The sequence below is a fragment of the Taudactylus pleione genome, unplaced genomic scaffold (genome assembly GCF_031769625.1).
Source record: "Taudactylus pleione unplaced genomic scaffold, aTauple2 ptg000543l, whole genome shotgun sequence".
Lineage (NCBI taxonomy): Eukaryota > Metazoa > Chordata > Amphibia > Anura > Myobatrachidae > Taudactylus > Taudactylus pleione.
The window spans coordinates 457,228-478,277 of record NW_028284945.1 but is presented as its reverse complement, the minus strand read 5'-3'; the positions used below and the strand labels follow the sequence as shown (position 1 = coordinate 478,277).

The 21,050-nt window shown below is 42.3% G+C and overlaps 1 protein-coding gene across 2 annotated transcripts in view; it reads left to right on the top strand.

Annotated features, from left to right (window-relative positions):
* The window catches only part of PRRX1 (paired related homeobox 1), a 53,238-nt gene extending 36,062 nt beyond the window's left edge, over positions 1 to 17,176 (top strand). Inside the window, exons 4-5 of one of the 2 annotated variants that reach the window (XM_088451276.1) lie at positions 3,207 to 3,288; positions 16,324 to 16,408. In XM_088451276.1, coding sequence (XP_088307402.1) covers positions 3,207 to 3,258 — 52 coding nt within the window. In that variant the 3' untranslated portion in view covers positions 3,259 to 3,288; positions 16,324 to 16,408. Of the gene's footprint in view, positions 1 to 3,206; positions 3,289 to 16,323 lie in introns of both variants that reach the window. The other variant, XM_088451275.1, reaches the window with a different exon arrangement.
* The last annotated feature ends 3,874 nt before the right edge of the window (positions 17,177 to 21,050 follow it).

Here is a 21,050-nt window from a genome sequence, read left to right as displayed (position 1 = left end):
GCATAGCTGTGGGTGATCACCCACAGCTATGCGAGTGGCCAGGATGTAGCAAAAAAAAAAAACGCCCAGATTCAGAGCGAGCGCTCTTTCAGAGCGTCCGGCTCTGAATCAGGGCCTTAATACAATGGAGAAAGGTGATCTTCATTCCATGTAGGCATCCTGGGTATTTGCCAAACAAAACCAAAAACCTTCATGGATGCTCAGTAGTGCTCCCATAAAACGGAAATGCTTAGTAGGGCTCCTGTATAAAGATAATGCTCAGTAGGTCGTCTGTATAAAGAAAACGCTTAGTCACGTTTATTAATAATGGTGGCAGTTACACTTATTTTATTACTATGGAGTCATGAATACCTAATTACCCTTGTACCCACATAGAGTACCAGAAGGGGTATTCAGCATTGGACCAGTACTCTATAGCCGTGGGGTCCAATGGTCTGTTTGGGGCCACCTCTGAGCAGGATCACAAAGAGAGGGCTGAATGGGTATTAATTACCCAGGCCTGGGCTTGTTGGAGAGGCCTGACAGAGGTTCGGGTCCCCCAATGCCCTCCCTCTTACCTGTCAGCAGCCACTCTCCCCAGCACACCACACGCTGCTGTGTGCTGGGCTGCAGTGGGACCAGGGAGATTGCTGCCACCAGGCTCCTCTGACCTGGCCTAGCTCTGTATGGGTCTGCCCCTGAGGACCAGTACTACTACTTTCACCAAGCCATTTGTTCTGTGCCACATGCAATGTAGTGCTTTGCAAACTGCAACTCATCGAATAGTTTGCGTTTTCGACCTCTATAGCATAGATTAGTAAAACCTGCAGTATGTGGCTAAAAACCACGTCTGATGTGTGGCTGTTTGTGAACTGCACCAAAATCACATGTTTAGTAAATTTACCTCTCAGACTTCATTGAATTGAACTCCATTGGGAATAAGAAACACAGGTTTTGTTAATAGTAGAAGTGCACTTTAATACTACTAGTTACTATTATTATTATTATCCTTTATTTATATGGCACCACAAGGGTTCCACAGCGCCTAAGTACATAAATAATTTAGCACAACAAGAGAACAGTGACTTACAGTACAAAACAGTGCAGGACAAGTACATGATATATAAACATTGCTGCAACAGTGATCATAATACTCAAATTAGTAGCACGTGGCAGAAGTCAAGGGTTAGGTGTCATAAATAATAGTAAGGGAGGGAAAAGTACATGGGGAAGAGGGCCCTGCTCGTGAGAGCTTACATTCTAAAGGTTAGGGGCAGATAGACAGGGAGCAGCACATGCAAAGTCTTGGAGGCGGTCGTGGGAAGAAGTAATCAGTTGGCAGGAGAGGCGGCATGCATTAGTGGTGTGTAGAGTGTGGATGAGAGTGTGTAGGGAGATAAGGTCAGAGATGTAACTGGGATAGGAATGGTGAGGGCTTTGTAAATAAGTGTGAGAAGCTTGAATTTGGTTCTGAAAGGGATGGGAGCCAGTGTAGGGCTTGTAGGAGAGGGGAGGCAGATGTACTATGTTTGGAGAAGAAGATGAGCCGGGCAGTGGCGTTGAGGACAGATTGCAGTGGAGAGAGGCAGGATTTCTGGAGGCCAAATAGGAGGTTACAGTAGTCCAATGTGGAGATGACCAGTGAGTGGATGACGGTCTTAGTAACGTCCAGGTGAGAAAGGGTTTGATGCTGGAAATATTTTAGAGATGGAAATGGCAGGACTGTGAAAGGTACCGAATGCGTGGTTTGAAGGTGAGGGAGCAGTCAAGGATAACTCCAAGACAGCACACTACTATAGGCCAACCTGGCCCTTCTATTGTGCATTAGTGATCAATTTGCCATAACCTAATTATTAGTACTGTACTGGTAAGAGAAGAACTTGAGCATCAGGTTTAGTTGCTCTTGTAAGGGATGGAAAAATGTATGTAGCACTATTTTATTGATTTCCATATGTCCCAAAAACACCTTTCCTATACCGGTATGCAATCGGGAAGCTGGCGCACTTAAGCCCGACAGCCGGCTTCCCGGATGCGTTATCCCAGTGAGGGTTAAATGGCAGGCGTCTAATTCTAGATGCCTGTCATTTTACCGACGCCAGCAGACCGGCGCCCGGCATCCCGATCGAAGTGATGCCGGGCGCCGCTGCGGACAGCCGCGGGGGAAGGAGGGTTAGGTTTAGGGCTCCCAGGGGGGACTTAGGGTTAGGCATCCCCCCTGGAGGTTATGGTTAGGCTAGAGGGAGGGAGGGTTAGGGTTAGGCAGCCCCCGGGGGACTTAGGTTTAGGCGGCAGGGAAGGGGGGGGTTAGGTTTAGGCACTTATAGGGGGGATTAGGGTTAAGCACTGGGGGGAAGGTTAGGGTTAGACACCCTTAATGAGGGTTAGTGTTAGGGGGGTTAGGTTAGAACATACTTACCTGCGGACGATCTGGATTTTCAGCCGTGTCGGCCTGCCGCTGCCGGGATTCGTATGTATACCCCTATACCCAATCCACCATTGTGCAGCACTTAACAGTCAAGCCCCTTCTAGAAGATAAAAACAAATATATAGAAACGAGAGGCCGTTTGTGGGTGGTAACAGGGGCTGTCCTGTAATAACTGGGGGTTGGAGATGCGAATGCCGGCGTGCCTGAGTGTTTCAACACCGTTTCAGAGGCGTGCATAATTAACAGGCAGCATCATAGTACACGTCACTTGGCTTTTTTTTACACTGAAATGCTCGCAGAGCTTGCTGTTGGGTAAGGCTACCACAAGCACCGTGTTCGCATTCCTCGATGTACCAATGTTTTCATACACTTCCTGGAGATGACGTGTGCCAGTGGGCATCTCTACATATGCTAAGGGGTGTCTGCATACACAGAGCAATCGCTCGCACAGCCAAAGTGGGTGTGCTTATGCCTTGGCGAGCGATCACATCCCATGACGTCAATTTGGAAAATTTGCATACGCTCAGTGCGAGCACACGCATATAGCGTACGGGTCTGAATCAGGCCCTAAGTTTTTGTAAAAGCTTTGCATGAAGGCATCTAAAATACATGTTCTTTAATCTATTTTTTATCTGAATCATGAATGTTTGAAAAAATACCATTATCTTCAGCAACATGAAACATACCATTAAAGGCACCCTTCAATTACTTAAGTTATTATTGTATTTTCTTCAACATACATGATATGTAGGGGTTACAGAAATAATGACAGCAGATTTTTTTTTTGCCTCCTGCGTTTTAGTGGGTGGTCCCAAACTCCGAAAGTGAGGACTTACCTTTTCCAGGATTGGTGAAAAAATGAAAAACAAATTTTACCACATTTGGTGAGTATGTGAGTACAATATATTAATGCTTTACAATGGCCCATATAGATAGTTACTGAAGTAACAGAACATATCGGAAATTATATTAGTTTTAATCTTTAAAAACAAATCCATATATTTTGTAGTAAGCTTAATTTAAAATTTAAACTGGTACAACAATAGTCAGGTTTAGGCAATAACAGTTTAAGGACCACTAAATCTTTATTTTAGAAAAAAAGTATGATAACATTTACTGGTGTATACAGTAACTAAAAGTAAAAGATATTTGAAATTAAATTGTGCTTCACAGAAAAGCATTTTCCAGTTCACCTAAAACTCCCTGCATGTATCACTATTGAAGAAAATATATATTCAAAACAATGTATTATTTGTTTGGAGCTTTTTTTTCTAAATAAAGCAAGGATCCTGCTCTATGTAAGAAATGGTTAATTCAAATGTTTATTTTGCAATTGTAGCCAAGTACCATCTTGCATGAATCTTTTGGGCTGATTTGGTGTTGGGAGCAAAGCATAAAAAGGAAGTACAGGTTGAGTCTCCCATATCCAAATATTCAGAAATACGGAATATTTTTAGCATGACTGAGATACTGAAACCTTTTCTTTCTGATGGTTCAATGTAGACAAACTTTGTCTAAGAAACAACATTATTATAAATATTGTAAAATACCATGAGGCTGTGTGTATAAGGTGTATAAGAAACATAAATGAATTTCATGTACTGTGTGTATACAAACCAAACTTAGTTTGATGCACAAACTTATTAAAATATTGTATAAAATTACCATCAGGCTGTGTGTATGAGGTGTCTAAGAAACATAAATGAATTTCATGTACTGTATGTACACAAACTTAGTTTGATGCACAAAATTATTAAAAATATTGTATAAAATTACCTGCAGGCTGTGTGTATAATGTGTATATAAAACATAAATGCATTCTGCGTTTAGATTTGGGTCCCATTCCCAAGATATCTCATTATTGTATGCAAATATTCCAAAATACAGAAAAATCCGCTATCCAAAATTCCCCTGGTCCCAAGCATTTTGGATATGGGAGACTCAGCCTGTAATACCCTTTTCAGACAGAGAAAAGACTTGGTAATTTTTCTATGTGAAAGGGTCAACATGGGTCTAAATTCTTGGGACTTCGATCCTGATCCCAACTATGTCCCGTGACCTGCAACTCGAATTTATCCTTTCACACAGAAGAAGGACCTGGGTTGACCCGGCAAATTATCCGGTCCAAATGCTTGACTAGGCAATTTCATCTTCTGTCTAAAAGGGGGCACTGGCCTGGGACCAGGAACCAACCCTTGCTCCAAAAGCAGCCATTATTTACTATGCATGCAAAAAAATACCCCAGTCTTTGCAGCATGGTTACTCCTTTTTTTGCTTTGCTCCCAACTCAGAATCAGCCCAATTGTGAGGAATTATTTTAAATAACATGTTATAATAGCAAATAAATGACAGTCCCATATAGAGTAATATACATTATGTATTATGTGCTGTATATCATTTGGTCCAGGATGTAGCGAAGATGAACTCTAATGAAAATAAATATATTTTAATTCAAGGGACATCATTGAAACATTATAATTTAAATATATTTTAAACATGATTGCTATTTTCAGTGGATACCATTTTGCACAAATCCATAAATATATACTGTTGTATTGGAAAAATTCTATAGTTGCTTTTTTTCCAACTGAGGATTATAGACCCTCAAACACAACTATCCTGCATAAAATGTCCTGCTCCTGACAGGTTCCACTTCCATCCAGAGCTGAGACTAAATGTATTAATTGATATTTTAAACCTTTGTGATAAATTAATTAATCAGCATCAGAATACTACAGAACCAAATGACAGTACTGGGTGGTCATATTGGAGACAGCTTGGTTATAATAAACAGATATGCTTGCAACAGTAAAGCAGGTTTAGTCCTTACCCACTCGAACTTTAATGCTATAAGCAATGGCATAATTCCTGAAGACAGCGGAAGCTTTTGTTCCCGGGTACCATGTGAGGGGGGAGTGGGAAGGCAGAGAGGGAGTGCACAATACCGGGGATCACAGCAGGAGCCAACAGAGGCACAGGTACTGCATTCTGTGTGGCGGGCAGTAAGTACTTGGAGGGGGGAGGTGTGAACAGAAGGAGATGTAGCTACAGTATGCTGTAGACAATAGGTAGTTAGTATAAACAATCATTTACTGATAGTTAAGTTACATAAGTAAATTCCTGTTTCTGGGAATAAGCAGCATTTAATTAATTTCTCTCTGTGCTGTCACCAATTATTTCACTTCACTTACATCACTGCCTGTATTATATTAAATAAAACCCTGGTTCTTATCTTTACTTGTACAGTCTTTGACAACTCTGCAGCCTACCACTGGAGCTCCATAAAGCTCATAAAGCCTTTTAGCATCCTCGAATGCAGACCCAGCCAACCTGTGGCTCTCCAGCTGTTGTGAAACTACAAATTCCAGCATACCATCCCACTAATCAGCTGGGAAAGCATGCTGGCACTTTTAGTTGCTGCTGTAAAAAGACAAAAAAAACAGCTGGAGAGCCACAGGTTGGTCAGGTCTGCAATGACTTGTTTACACATTACACAGCTTAGGGGTGCATTAGGTGTGACGGGACAGAAATGGCCACATACTGTACACTGCACAGGGAATATAGAGCAAGCTCTGTGATCATTGATCCATTCTCATTGCTACAAATGTTATAGCACAGTGAAAACATCATGTGTAGCTTGTTTGTAATGTACAGATGTGTCCTCATACATTCTTACTGCAGTCGCACCAAACAACCCCCTTGGGGTGCCAGGTCACGTGAGACTCTGCTAGAGCCTGGCATATTTATTTAGTCTTTTTCACCCAAAAAATGCATCTTAGCTGCAATGTGATACTACTAGGACGCACCAGGAGACTGAGATAATTAATTTGACATGTGACACTTGTATATCTGTGTGCGACTGATTCTCTGAATCTGTATACGAAGTGTTATGCTGCAGCAGCCGTTGCTTTTTTCCATGTCAAGTTCCTTTGTGCTACATTTACAGTCTCAGGGGTCTATTCACTAGCCTTGGAGAGAGATAAAATATGTATCAAAGCTGGGAGAGAGATAAAATTGTGAGAGATAATGTACTAACCAATCAGCTTTCAATTTACATTTTAGTTAGGAGCTGATTGGTTGCTAATTTATTTGTTACAATTTTATCTCTCTCCCAGCTTTGATACATAGGCCTCAAGGTATCAAACAATCGGCTCCTTACTGTAATTTTACAGTCTGTGTTTGAAAAATGACAGAAGCTGATTGGTTGATACTTTAGCTCCAGGGGCGTATCTATAATGGGTGCAGGATGTGCAGTGCACATGGGCCCCTGGGTCCAGGGGAGCCCACATCGCACAACCTGGACCCATATAATCTTATACGTACCTGTCCGTAGTGCTGATCTGCAGCGCCGAGCCAGCGTTGCAGAGCAGCAAAAATCACTGGAAAAATGGCAATTTTCCTGGTGACTCACTTAGGTGCAGTACTGCTGTACCTGGGAAAACGGCGTGGGCGGGCACTGAGCCCGAATCTACTGCACCTCGGCACACCCGGGAAAGAACAGGGGGCCCACACTGAGCCTGCACATAGGCCCCTTCCTCCCTTAAAACGCCCCTGTTTATCTCTCTCCACTTTATCTCTTTTCAAAGCTTAGTGAATAGACCCCTTTGTCACACAGATATACAAGTGTTGCCTATCAAATTAATCAGCACAGTCTCCTGGTGCATCCTAATACATCACATTGCAATTAAGATGCATTTTCGGGCAAAAAAGATGCAAAAAAAACACCCGGCACTAGCAGAGGACCTGCCAACTCACTCACACCAGGCATCTCCACATGGTGTATTCAGGCTAGGTGTATGAGGACACATTTGTACCTCACAGTGTGAATACAGTAGGTGCACTTGCATCTGGAACATTAATTAAGACGAGTGGTGGCTCCAGAGGTGGGGCTGCAGTGCAGTCCAACATTCAAATAGAGGAACCACACCAACTGCCACCCCAAAGGCTGCCAAACATCGCCAGCCAGGACTGGCAGTTGGTGTGGCTCCCCTATTTAAATGTTGGACTGCGCTGCACCCCCACTTTTGGAGCCGCCACTGATTAAGACTGATCTATTCAGCCCACTGAGCATCAGATCAGTGCTACCAGACCAGATGCAGAACTCAAGTCATGTTACTGGACAAAAGTCTATGAAAGATGATGTTTGTCCATTAAAGATTACATTTTGCCTCTTTCTGAGACCCGATTTTTGGCAGAAAAAATCCTAACTTGTCGGGAAAATCTGAACCGAACCTGTACATCTCTAGTAACCTGTGTCACTTCGGTTATAAACATAGAGTGTAGTTTGGAGTAATGTGAAAAGGGGAATGGAATAGGATCAAAATGAGGCCAGCGAGACACAGTAATTTTGGGCAAAATCTTTTATTGAGTAGTCACAATGCTGCTCTGTTAAGATCCCGGGCAGGTGGGTGGGGTTCAGTGATGAGTGGTGATGAGACTGGGGAGGTAGGTGGACCCTTTTAGGGGGCTCCTTCCCGTGCGGTTCAGTGACCTTGCACGTCACCCCTGCTGGACCTATGGTTGACAGTCTAGGAAGTCTCGGGGGGGTGGGGGGATTTGCAGAGTGGGTTGGAACACCTGTGCGGCGTCCCGCGTGTTGGTGTGAGTCTTGGCAGTACTTACCTACCGGTAGGTTTTTTGTTATGGTGATGTAGGTCGACGTTGCGGCCGTTGCAGATAGGTTGGAAGCTGCAGGTTTGTTGGTGAGCTGGATCAGCGTGTTGCTGGTGTGCTGCAAGTGCACGGCTGTTCTGATTGGTCTGCGGAGGTCAGCGACCGGAGTATGCAGCTGAAATTGGCTCTTGGTCATGCCGCTGGTGGTGCGGAGCCAGAGGTGTGGATGGGTGAGCTGCTGGGAGGCTGGGTTGCAGCGTGTGTGCTGGGACCACCCCTGGGGGGTGGTCTGCCCGGGATACTGATTCAAAAAAAGCCAGGGAGGAGGGGGGATGTGGAAAGTGTGACCGGGATGGAGCTGGTCACTGGCGATGTTGGGGGAGAGGGGCTGGTCCGGGGTGGAGCCGGTCACTGGAGGCGTGAGCGGTGCGGAAGGCACCTGTGCCGAAACGCGTTGGAGACCCTCACATCTAACCCGACACCGATCCAGGCTGACCTCCACTAAAGATCCCCATCCCCACCAGGGACCACCAGTGCAGAAAGCTCTCAGCCCACCCGCCTGCTGGTCCACACCGCTCACACCTCCAGTGACCGGCTCCACCCCGGACCAGCCCCTCTCCTCCCCTGCTCCCAGGCGTGCTCAGCAACTCACTCCTGGCCAGGGGTGTCTCCACCGTCGATCCCCATTTCCACAAGGGACCGTCAGTGATAAGAGCATCCCGCACATCCGGCCGCAAGTCCGCCCAGCCAACATCGCCAGTGACCAGCTCCATCCCGGTCACACTTTCCACATCCCCCCTCCTCCCTGGCTTTTTTTGAATCAGTATCCCGGGCAGACCACCCCCCAGGGGTGGTCCCAGCACACACGCTGCAACCCAGCCTCCCAGCAGCTCACCCATCCACACCTCTGGCACTGCACCACCAGCGGCACGACCAAGAGCCAATTTCAGCTGCATACTCCGGTCGTTGACCTCCGCAGATCAATCAGAACAGCCGTGCACTTGCAGCACACCAGCAACACGCTGATCCAGCTCACCAACAAACCTGCAGCTTCCAACCTATCTGCAACGGCCGCAACGTCGACCTACATCACCATAACAAAAAACCTACCGGTAGGTAAGTACTGCCAAGACTCACACGAACACACGGGATGCCGCACAGGTGTTCCAACCCACTCTGCAAATCCCCCCACCCCTCCGAGACTTCCTAGACTGTCGACCATAGGTCCAGCAGGGGTGACGTGCAAGGTCACTGAACCGCACGGGAAGGAGCCCCCTAAAAGGGTCCACCTACCTGCCCAGTCTCATCAGCACTCATCACTGAACCCCACCCACCTGCCCGGGATCTTAACAGAGCAGCATTGTGACTACTCAATAAAAGATTTTGCCCAAAATTACTGTGTCTCGCTGGCCTCATTTTGATCCTATTCCATTCCCCTTTTCACATTACTCCAAACTACACTCCATACCCAATCACACCCTCCTCACTCCCAAAACATCACCACCACCAGAAGAAACATTCTAATTAACACCACTAACAAACACACACAAGTCATCACCATCACCATTACTAGCAGGAAGAGCGCACCTTACCCCCCCTACCCCCATACGTTTTCAGTGCGGGAAAGGTACTCCCACACAAAGGTGCAGCACCCCGAAACCACAACACACCACCCCCTGGTCAACGAGAGCGCAGTTCTACCGCCCATCTTCATATTTGAAGCGTAGTATATTTATGTCATTATCACAAGTTCACCAAATGTTTGAGCCCTCTCTTAATACTGGTATATTGTTAATAAAAGCTACAGTATATATTTATTAGACTTATCTAGACAGTTATCTATAAGAAAATGATTGTAGCCTGCTGTTTTGAAGTTTTTGTTTTTGGCATCTAATACCATAGACTGACTTACTGTGAATTACATTATCCTGGCCTGTCCTCTCTTGTGGTATCGACTTTAGCAAGACTATGGGTTATGGGTGGTATCTTTTGTTTTAGAAATTCAGTATTGGTCCTTCAATTGCCAGCATAAAGTGCAGTGAATTGAACAGCATACAATACAGTCTTACAATTGTCCAGCAAATACTGGAGCTCTCTATTCTACATCATATTATTATTTGGTAAGAAGTTTAAGAAATTCCCTAAGTCGGATGCCCATTTATCCCTCCTGGTTCCTATTGCTTGTTAGAGTGGCTGACATTCCTGCTTGTAATAAATAAAAAGAAATGGCAGTACTCCAACACTGGTAGTTCTGCCTTATCTCATGTTATGATAAAACTGAGTAAGAATGCTACATTTTGGAAGTAGCACTTCTTTTTCCAAGCCATTATACACCCAAATGAACAGAGATCAGTTTAAATAGCAACCACAGGGTCTGGAAAATGACATCAGAACATTAAATGAACATATATTTTAAAATATATTCAACAGTTAGGTACTGATTAAAATGAATCATGCAAAACAATAAAGATGATTATATGTAGAATGTTTCCAAATTGCTTTTGCAGACTTTTCATAATGTTCAAAATTGTTGCTGCTTAATTCCATGCTTTCTAAACCTGAAAGAATATTATGATTACATAAGTAGTATATTACAATAACACAATTACAAAGCACTAGACTTGAGAGAAAACATTGTACTATACAATCTTAATCTAACCCATGTATAAACAATATAGTTGAAGCTCACCTTAGATTTAATGCATAGTGTAAAATATGCAAAGTGTTGTACACATGTCCAGTAAACTGGCCACACCCATATGCAGATTTCCTGAATTTCACACTTGTGTGTGTGATTGGAGAGGCAGGCCGTGGAGGGAAGGGGCGTTTCCACATAGGGTGAGTATAGGAAGGTAGTGTTCACATAACTGCAAATGGATGTAGACTCACACATATGTATCCGCCTATCAAAGCCATACAGATTATGGGTGTGGTTTGGGTACGGGATGCCAGCGTCCGGATCCAGGTGGTCAAAATCCAGATGGTGGCATTTCGACAGGGTTAGGATACAGACATCTGTCGGTAGTTATCCTAACTCTTCCACAACCCCTATCCCTCTCTACCCGGTGCCTAAACCTAACCTCCCCCTCCCCACACCCTAAGTCTCCTCCCCTAGTGTGTAGCCATAACCCTCCTCTAGTGCCTAACCTTAACCCTCCCCATAACCCCACTACTTACCTTTGGGATGCCGGCAGTCAGGATTCCAGTGCTGAGATTCGACAAGTGTCTGGATTCCAGTGCCGGTATTCTAAGCGCCGGCATCCCCTATGCCAGGATATTGACCGCATCCCGTGGGTACATATGGTATTTCTGTTCATATTTTTCCTGCATGTGCCATCTGTCCCTTGCCATGTCTGTGCCCATTGTCACCTCATGTACCTGCTGCCTTTAGTTCTTTCCTATTGTTTGACCTCCATTGTCTCCAGTATAGACAGTAACGTATCTATAATGGGTGCAATGTGTGCGGGGCACCGCACACCCTGCACCAATATTATTTTAAACTTACCTGTCCGTGGTCCCGCGGTGGGTGTCAGCACTGCTCAGAACACCAGAAAATGGCCGTTGTGGCCATTTTTCTGGCGTTCTGTGCATGCGCCGTAGACTCCGGGCACACTCTAGTGCCTGGAGTCTACTTAAGCTCCGGTGGCTGGCCAGCCGCGTCAGTCGGCTGTCGGCCACCGGGAAGAGAGGAGGGGGTCCCGCACGGGGAGTGCACACGGGCCCCCTCCTCTCTTAAGATGCCCCTGTGTATAGATGAGCAAAATTTTGAAAACTGTGCAGTCAGCATTTGGGTATAGAGCTTCACACATTCTGCTGCATTATTTTGTCCTAACCGTTCTGCTCATTTTGATCCACCCAGAGTTCAGTCCATACCACAAAGCAGGTAGAACTGACACCTTTGTAATTTGAGCTCTGTTTATATATTTTAAGTTATGCAAAACGTGGAACATAGAATTTACAAACACACTGCAGAAGGGGCATTCTGCATCATGGTAAAGCAAAAGCTGACATGAAAGACTGTCACTAACAATTTGTATCACATCTGAATCACTGTTCCACTGTGAAATTCACTTCACAGAAAATTCCACAGCAATTTGACATGTTTATTCTGCCTCTTTTTTTAGTGTATGTAATTCTCCATTTGTAATCTTCTTCCTTTCTTTATGTCTATCCTTCTTGTTCTCACAATGGGGCCCATTTATCAATGAGTTTTATGTTACACAACAAGTTTTGAAACTAATTGTGTATGATAAATGGTGCTCAAGGCAATCAGCTACTAACTGTCATTTTTCAAACAGATGACAGTTGGGAGCTGATTGGCTGGAGCACTATTATCATATGTATTGATTCCTAATAGTCGCTAGTCGCTATTTAGCGTTGCAAGTCGCTTAAGAAAGAATTGCTTTCCAGTCCAATCGTGTGGTTCCAAAGCACAAAAAGTTATTTATATAAAGAAAAAGTAACAGGGTGAAAGATTTAACAATTAGAGTAAAAAGCAATCAATAATAGTACAAGCCGATACATACGCATGCGCACTGATCCTAGTATACAGTCATCAATCCAGAAGTCTGTGATCATCAAAGAGGATGTCTGTACACTGGGGTCGGCTCACTGCTTATATACCTTACAGAGTTCTACGTTAACAAAAGAACTAGTTGACAGGTTTCCATTGGTTCTTGCTTCAGGATAATCTGGTCATTGGTTGATTCATACGGTGTCATCAGGGGCATGTCTCAGTTCTCCAATGTTCTCTTTGTGTAGTTTCCGCCGAACAACTGGTTAATACTAGCTACAACACTGCATATAGATACTAACATTCAATGCAATAACTCCCTATCAGCCATAACTAGCGGACGTAAGATGCGACTCCTTTGCCAAAAGGAACAGGAGTCTGCAAATAAACAGGGATTTAGTATGATACCAAACATGACATATCCACTATGCTCTAAACCTTAGATCTCATTTAGGTGCATATTATATCATAATTATTAGTTAAAAATATCTTTAAAACTCTGGTTAGTAACTATTGTGAATGGGAACCATCTTGCACATATGCGTCCGCATATGTGCGTCTGTGTGTTGAATTAGCAACTATATACAAATGAGCATCCATGTGTAAGTATGTGCATTCACATATGAGCATCCGTGCATATAAATATATATTCATTTATATGTGTGTGCGTTATGTGCATCAGTGAATTTGTGTTGTGAATACGCAGTTTAGCGCATCGGATTGCGCAACGCAAAGTAGCGTCTTGGAAACACATCATCAGACCATCAGACAATAATTGTACAACGATAATAACCAATTATTTGACTTTGATATATGCAACAAGTTTTAAAACTCATTGTGTATGTTAAAACTAGGGATGTGCAGGGTCGGATAGGTTAGAATTAGGATAGAGGCAAAACATCATCTTTCATGGACAAACATCATCTTCCATGGACTTTTGTCCAGGAATGATGATGCTTGTCCATGAAAGATGATGTTTTGCCTCTTTCTAAGACCCGATTTTTGGCTGGAAAAATCTGAACTTGGCGGGAAAATTCTAACCTATCCGAGCCTGCACATCCCTGGTTAAAACTCGTTGATAAAAGGGCCCCAATGTCTCCTCTGTATTCTGTCCCCTTCCTGCTTTCCTGCTTTTATCAACCCCATATGTCTCCTATGGGATGGGTATCCAGTCTCCTACCCATCTGCTCATCTCTTTATGAGAAATCCATGAATGCCAGATTATAAGAAATGGTCAAATCCTTTTTCTATAGTGACAAGCTTAGGGTGTCACTATTATCTTAATCTTATGTATGGAAGTACTTGCTAGAGCTATAAGAGACAAATATATATGTGTTGATTACAGACTACTGCTCTTTTTGATGATGATTTGACAGGTTTCCTTGCCTGTCCTTTGAATTCCCTAAATGTGGTTGTTTATCCAGCTTTAAAACCAGCTACTCTTAAAAGGTTCTTAAAGTAACTACTTCACAAGGCCTATAACATGTATTTATGTTTAAATGGCACAAGTCCCTTAAGTATAAAATTTACCAAGGACATTGAAAATTTATATAAAAATTACTGTGAGGAGATGCTAAGGAAAATATCTGTAGACCTAAACATTTGGCAGATTACAATAAAGAGTCAATATAATTAAAAAAACGGTTTTCTATCCAAAATTCTATAGTGCCAACAGACACTTCCTATTTCAATCACACCTAATTTCTTGTAAGAGCTACCAAACATTATTGGTGACTTTTTCTGGGTTGTAAAGAAGCCAAGATTGAAATATGAAACACGCAATAGGTGGGACCACTTAAGAGGATTCAAAACACCACATTTTTCTGATATATCAAGATTTAATACATTTAGATAAAGGAATACACATACTCACTTACATCTAAAGTTTCTAAACAATGAATTTCAATAAAGGAAAATATATACCAATAGATATAATTACATGTATGTACACTATCTCAAGTGTAGAACATCCTACAATTACTCCAACCTTACAATAATGGGTAACTAACGACATCAAGGGAATGGCCAGCTGGTGGATTCAGGCACTATTCATCCATTTCAGAACATACAAGAGTCTCAAACTAAATGCATTATGGACCTGCAGTTTGTACAAATAAGAAACAATTAACAAGAATAATGTTTTAGGGAGGAACTTGAATTACTTTACACAACTCAAAAATCTACTAAGCATTCTATTTCACACATTTACAAATTACTTATAGAATAAATTTTTGTTTCTCTACCTAAAGTCACTTGAACGTAGGAAGATCAATAGCAGAATTACAATATATAAATATCTTTACACGTACCCTTACTTCCTACCAAAGTATACAAGTTATTGAAAATACAATAAAAAAACATGCCCCAGAGTCCTAAATAAAATGTTCCAGGCCTAACAGATAACATGTTGGATTTTAAATTACAGAAAAACTGATTTATAAAGATAAAAAATGTAGAAGAATTTAAATAACTCTGCAAAAGCTGTTATTAAAGTTGAAAGAACTTAAGTGCCCCTTCTATAAAATATTGGTTTGATAGATTATATTTTTTACATGTCAATGGAAGGTATTACTGTACATTGCTGTCCCTAGACCAATAAACACCATTAACATGACTTTAAGAACTTGATAAATAAATTATATCATCTTATTTGAGCAGTCCCTAAGAGGGGCCCACTTCAAAGCTCAGTGAGGAGAATATAATTTTAAAATATTAAACTCCTGTTAGAGCCTCAAGAACTTAAATATGTATATTTCATTGTGATACTGGGAACAATATATTATTACTATATTTTCCGCTTCTTTACTCCCAAACCCTTCTCAGACCCTGCTCTTCAAGTAGTTTATCCTCATATGTTCTGTTATTTGTATTTTTATATTTTTATGCTTATTATTATTATTATTATTATTATTATTAATAATAATAATAATTTTATTTTTTATAAAAGAAAATAATTTAGACATATTCAGATTACGTTGGATTTATTGAATGATTCATAAAGCTTGTTATAAAGAATATAGGGTGAGATGTATGAAGAGGGTGGCTATCATGCGGTAAATGCTTCGACCTGCTTCCCCTTTTTATTGTGGAGAAGCAGGTGCAGTCACTGCCTGCATGTATTAACAAAAGATTTGCTGAAGAGGGAAAGTCTTAAATTAGCTGGTTCCTAAGTGTACTCTCCCTCTTTCGGCTTCTGACTGGTGTTTGTAGTGCATCTGTGTATGCTCCAGTCAGAAATCCCCCCAGCGGCACCCATGGCTAATTGAATAAAATATCTTTATTATTTTTAAATGCACAATCCATGGCTGTTGGAACTGACAGCCAGGGACAGTGCTATGCATACAGCAACGACAGCTGCAGTTGTTGAAATCAATAGCTGTAGCTGTTGGCGCGGTCAGAGCCACTGACATACATCTACCTGCACACCGGCGTCCTATCTTGAAGAGAGGAGTGCAGATAATGACAAGGGCGCATAGCATTACTACATGCGGGGAAGTGGTAACTGCAATACTTAACATGCACAGTTTCTGTTTTCCCCCCTATCACCCCTTCATACATCTCCCTCATAGTTGTGTTACAGTAAATTAAAAAAAAATGTATATATATATATATATATATATATATATATATGGTATTTATTACATCAGAGGGTGTTTCATGTGGATGCAAATAGTATATTGGAATATTGGACGGTCACATTGTCAACAGTTATTAGACAGCATTGCTCTATAATCATTTTTACAGAGAAGTGACTAAAGTATTACAAACTCATCCTTACCGTTTTGTTTTATAGTGCCATGGCTACTTATTCCTCTACTTGTGTCAATGCCAATCCTGCCCTGGGGATGAACATGGCCAACAGCATTGCCAATCTTAGACTGAAGGCAAAGGAATACAGTTTACAAAGATATCAAGTGCCAAAGCTCAATTGAAGAAGACAAGCAATTTAAATACATATACTATAAGATTTCAATTGGCAATTATTGTCTGATTAATTGCGGCGTTAAAATGGGACCTTGATGAATAAACTGTTTGTTTTGGTCTTTAATTCATGGGTGGTTTTCGTTTGTCTTAGGAAAATGCCACCTGTTTGTTGTTTGTGTTCTTTTCATGCTTTGCTTAAAATAATCAAAAAGCTTATGTTCCCAAAGCATTTTATACTGAAAAGATACAACACCTCCTTGCTGCAACTACAGTAAATAAACCAGCAAATAGACATGGACAAATCTCTCAGAAAATTGAGTATTCATAGCTGATCATTCTGTAAATGAATGTTGAAAAGAGAATAAAAGCCAACCCCTTTTCTGTAAAAGTTTTCTTTTTGGTCAGGACTCTGCGTATATTAATTGATATACATTGTTTATATAGACCACTTGCTGTGTAACACTAAGATTAATGACTTGAATTAATTTTACCATTGACTAAATGTTTTGGAAAAACATTAATGCGCGACATTTGCATTTGTGCTATTAGTGCTTTTATTATGCATTTGGTATGTTTTAAAGGAACACTATCATAAAAACCGTGCAGTTTGTGTTTAAATTCAGCTTTAGGGAATGTTTAGTTGTTATCTATATTATACGGATACCTTTTCGCACAAAATTCTATTTTATTTTTTTGCTCATTTATTAATTAAATGAATGTGCCTTAACAGTCTGCAGTTGTGTATAAATATTCTATTCTATACAGCATTGGACAAGGAAGGTTTATGTGTATGAACCATTCATGTGTGACAAAAGGGAGCCAAGCGGACATGATTTTAGTGAAGCAAAGTCACAGAAATAAATTCTTGCACCAGGCTGCTATATAGGAGCTGGCCAGGGTGCTGAAACAGCAAAAGACAGTGAAAGCCAATCAGAGATAGCAATGTGCCCTGTTGCTTAGCAGCAGCTTAGGGAGGTGAGGGAGTCAGGGACTGAGCGCGGGTAACATCTGAGGCAGACAGAGAGTGGGAGACAGCTTCCAATGAACCCATGAAGATGCCCTGATGCAGACACAGTAGCTAGGAAGGAGCCAGGGGAGGCATAGCTATCAGGAATTAAAATAAAAAACAACCATCAGAACACCATTGAATGATTTTAATTCAATGGTGGCAAACATCAGACCGCCACCATTAAATGGTAAAAACACTACCATCGGAGCAAAAACATTGATGGTTAGTAACCATTGGATTACGATGTACATCCCTACACTGAACCTGCAAGTGGACTAAGGCCACCACTCCTCCACCGTGAAGTGCTCCCTCTGCAGCATGATGTTCCAGCTCAGCCACATGCTCTAGATGAATAGGAGGCATCCCATGGAAGTCAGTGCTGTTTTCGGACAAGGGCACCACAGCCAGGGACCTCAACAGGAGGCCCATAAAATACAGGGCATATTGTGCAAAGAATACATTGCTTATTGCCATGTTTGGCAGCTGGGGAGGGGTGTGCATGGAGGCTGTGGAAATATGTACAGGCTTCCCAGCTCCGGGTCATGCTGCTGATAATGCTTATGGTAGCTGCAATACAAGTCTCTCATCCATCATCCTCCTGCCCTTCCCAGCACATCCCAGTGGCATGGCCCCAGCCAGCTGCAGGGCAGCAGCGGTGGGGGATGTGGTGACACTGGTGAGATGCAGGGGGCAGGAGTGAGAAGCAGGGGGTTGTGGTGAGGTGTAGGGGACTGTGGTGACATGGTGTAGGTTTTTATGACATGCAGGAGGCTTTGGCTAGATGAAATTGCTCCAGTGCGAAGCCAAGGTGGGCAGCTAGTTCATCAAAGAAAGCACAGGTTCTCAAACTCTGCCCTCAGGCACCCAAACAGTTCATGTTTTCCAGGTCTCTTCACTGAATTGAAAGTGAAAAAATTAGCTCCACCTTTAGATCTTTTAACATGTGTCAGTGAGTAATGAATACACCTCTGCACCTGCTGGGTGACCTGGAAAATGTGAACTGTTTGAGGTCCTGAGGACTGAGTTCGAGAACTATTGATATAAAGTAAACTTACAACTAAAATAATAAATGACAACAGAGTTGAAGATCAGTGCACAATTTCTTATATTATGTATATGCACTAGGGTGTACTGAGGGCAGTGTGAATGGTACCACTGCCCAGGCCACAAGGGCAATGGGACAGTTGGGGGTGCACCATGGCTGCTCTTTATTTACCCCATTCAAACATGGCTGCCTGCTGTCTACACTGTCAGTGCAGAAGAGTCAGAGAGGAGACCCAGAGAAAAACAGAAACCAAGAGGAGATCTAAGGTAAGTAAAGTACTAATAAGAACCCGGGAAAGGGATGGAGGAAGGTACTGGAGAACGCCTGGTGTGGAGGTGCCAGAGAGAATCTTATCCAGGTACAGCCTGGTAAGCACATTTGGACCAATATCCAAGATGTTGGCACATTGATTCTTGGAAGCTTGAAATACTGTATCAATCTGAAGAAATAAACTGCAAAACACTGACATCATAAAAGCATCTTCTGTTCACTAGGCAAGGAATTAGTGGAGTGGTTATGTTGGGTGAATAAAAGATGCAGGATGATCAGGTAAGGAACTGTGTTAACAATGGCGAGTGGGATAAGGTCTAAGTAAAACACATCTAGTCCAGGGTTTATACGTCTAAACTAAACACAATTGTCGGGGTGGGTTGATACGTTGTAGTTGTAAGCTCATGAGTGGCAGTCCCAAAAACGGGGCCTGATTCAACAATCAATGCAAAGGAGAGAACGCACGCACCCATCAGCTGTGAGACTATGCTAATCAATGCATATGCACGGAGGCAGCAGCACAAGACGCAGAAGCCCAGCCCTATATTAGGCTGCCTGATCAGAACGCAAGATAGCATAGACATTGGTAACATTGAGAACCATCGACCACATTTGCAAATATTGGTTAACCAGACCTCACGCAGGATCTTGGCAACTTCCTGTGTGCACAGAGTCTCATCACTGCGTCTGTCGCCGCACTGGCTTAATTATGGACGCCCCTAAAATGGCGTCCCAATGCCCTGGCATGCCTGCGTTCGCCCGACCACCCCCCTTCACCACCCACAAACAGCACTTCCTGTCAATTAATATCAGAAGGGGTCTGCATGCACGCTTACCCGACCGCGCTGGCTAGTTCGCGCACACGCTGTATACACATGCACATTACAAAAACATCAGCCAAGTGCATGCGTTCTCTCCTTTGCGTTGCTTGTTGAATCAGGCCCTCAGACTCTAGGGTGAGAGCAATGCTAGTAGCTGTCTGGGGTGCTGAGAAAGTGTTGGTGCAGGAAACAGATACTAATTACCTGGACTTGTTTGGGAGAGCCTGGCCAGGGCCTGGGTGAACCATAGCTGCCTAGCAATGTTCCCTTTGGCACGTGAATGGTTTTTCGAGCAGGTGTGGCCATGTCCCTGGATTTGGTTACACCCCCTCTCTAGTACCAGGGAAATGTCTCATTATCCCTGGTAGCAGTAGGGATGGTCACAAAACTCTGTATTTTGACAGGAAATTGGAGGTGAGTTATAGGAATGCATTTCAGCATTCAGTGTGACTGTACCCAGCGAATGCTGAGCACACAGTGTCAGAGTCACTAAATGGGGCTTTGCCCCTGAAAGCTTACAAGCTAAGAGGATGGGTTATACATTTGTTTATAGATTTATCCATCATTCCTTCTCATACCTTTTACTGGCATTTAGATACTGTAAATAAACTCAATCCCAGGATTATACTGTATCTTATCTGGAGAATGTGCACTGCTATGTGTGTATTTTTTAGGATGCACTTACAATTAATTGCCTTGCAACCCACTCCAATCAATCATACTTTATGACACTACATTTACACTATTTCCTAAAGGTATAATGTCTTCAAAAGTGAAAAACTAATGCGATATAAAAAAAGAATATATATTTTTAAAAAACTTTTAATACATTTAAAAGTCTTATCTAAAAAATATAAAGAAATCAAATACAAACAATAGTATATCCGGCGTGTAACAAAATAAATAACAATAAATTAATTCCTCAATGTGTTGGAAGAAAAGGCATATGGTGCGATCCCCATGTGACTGATAATAAACCATAGAGGTAAATGGTTATGCGGTGCCCTATCTGTTATACTCCATCTACTGTGTTGCACCTCTTGCTCATGTTGTGCCTCCTTCACAAATTTGTCAGTGACCCCCTTCTTACCCAGTGGTGACTCCTTCATAAGCTCTTCAGTAACCACCTCCTCCAGCTTCTGGGCAGCCTGGTCTCTGCCTTGCTGTTCTGTGTGTCACATGATACAAGCACATTTCAATGTTCTGTGCCATGTTTTGTCAATTATTGTACATTTAATTTCTGCTTCTTAGTACCCATTTTTAATAACTTGGAATTGTCAACTACCGTGACAGTTTCACAGAATTCAGATGGATACATACTTAAATTAAATTTCTCTTACATTAGTGTAGTTTTCCATCTTAAAGTGATCACATTGTTGTAGCAGATATCCATTTATATTTTATTCTTTTTATTTTATTTTATTTTTTTTTATCAAGAATTGCATTGTTAA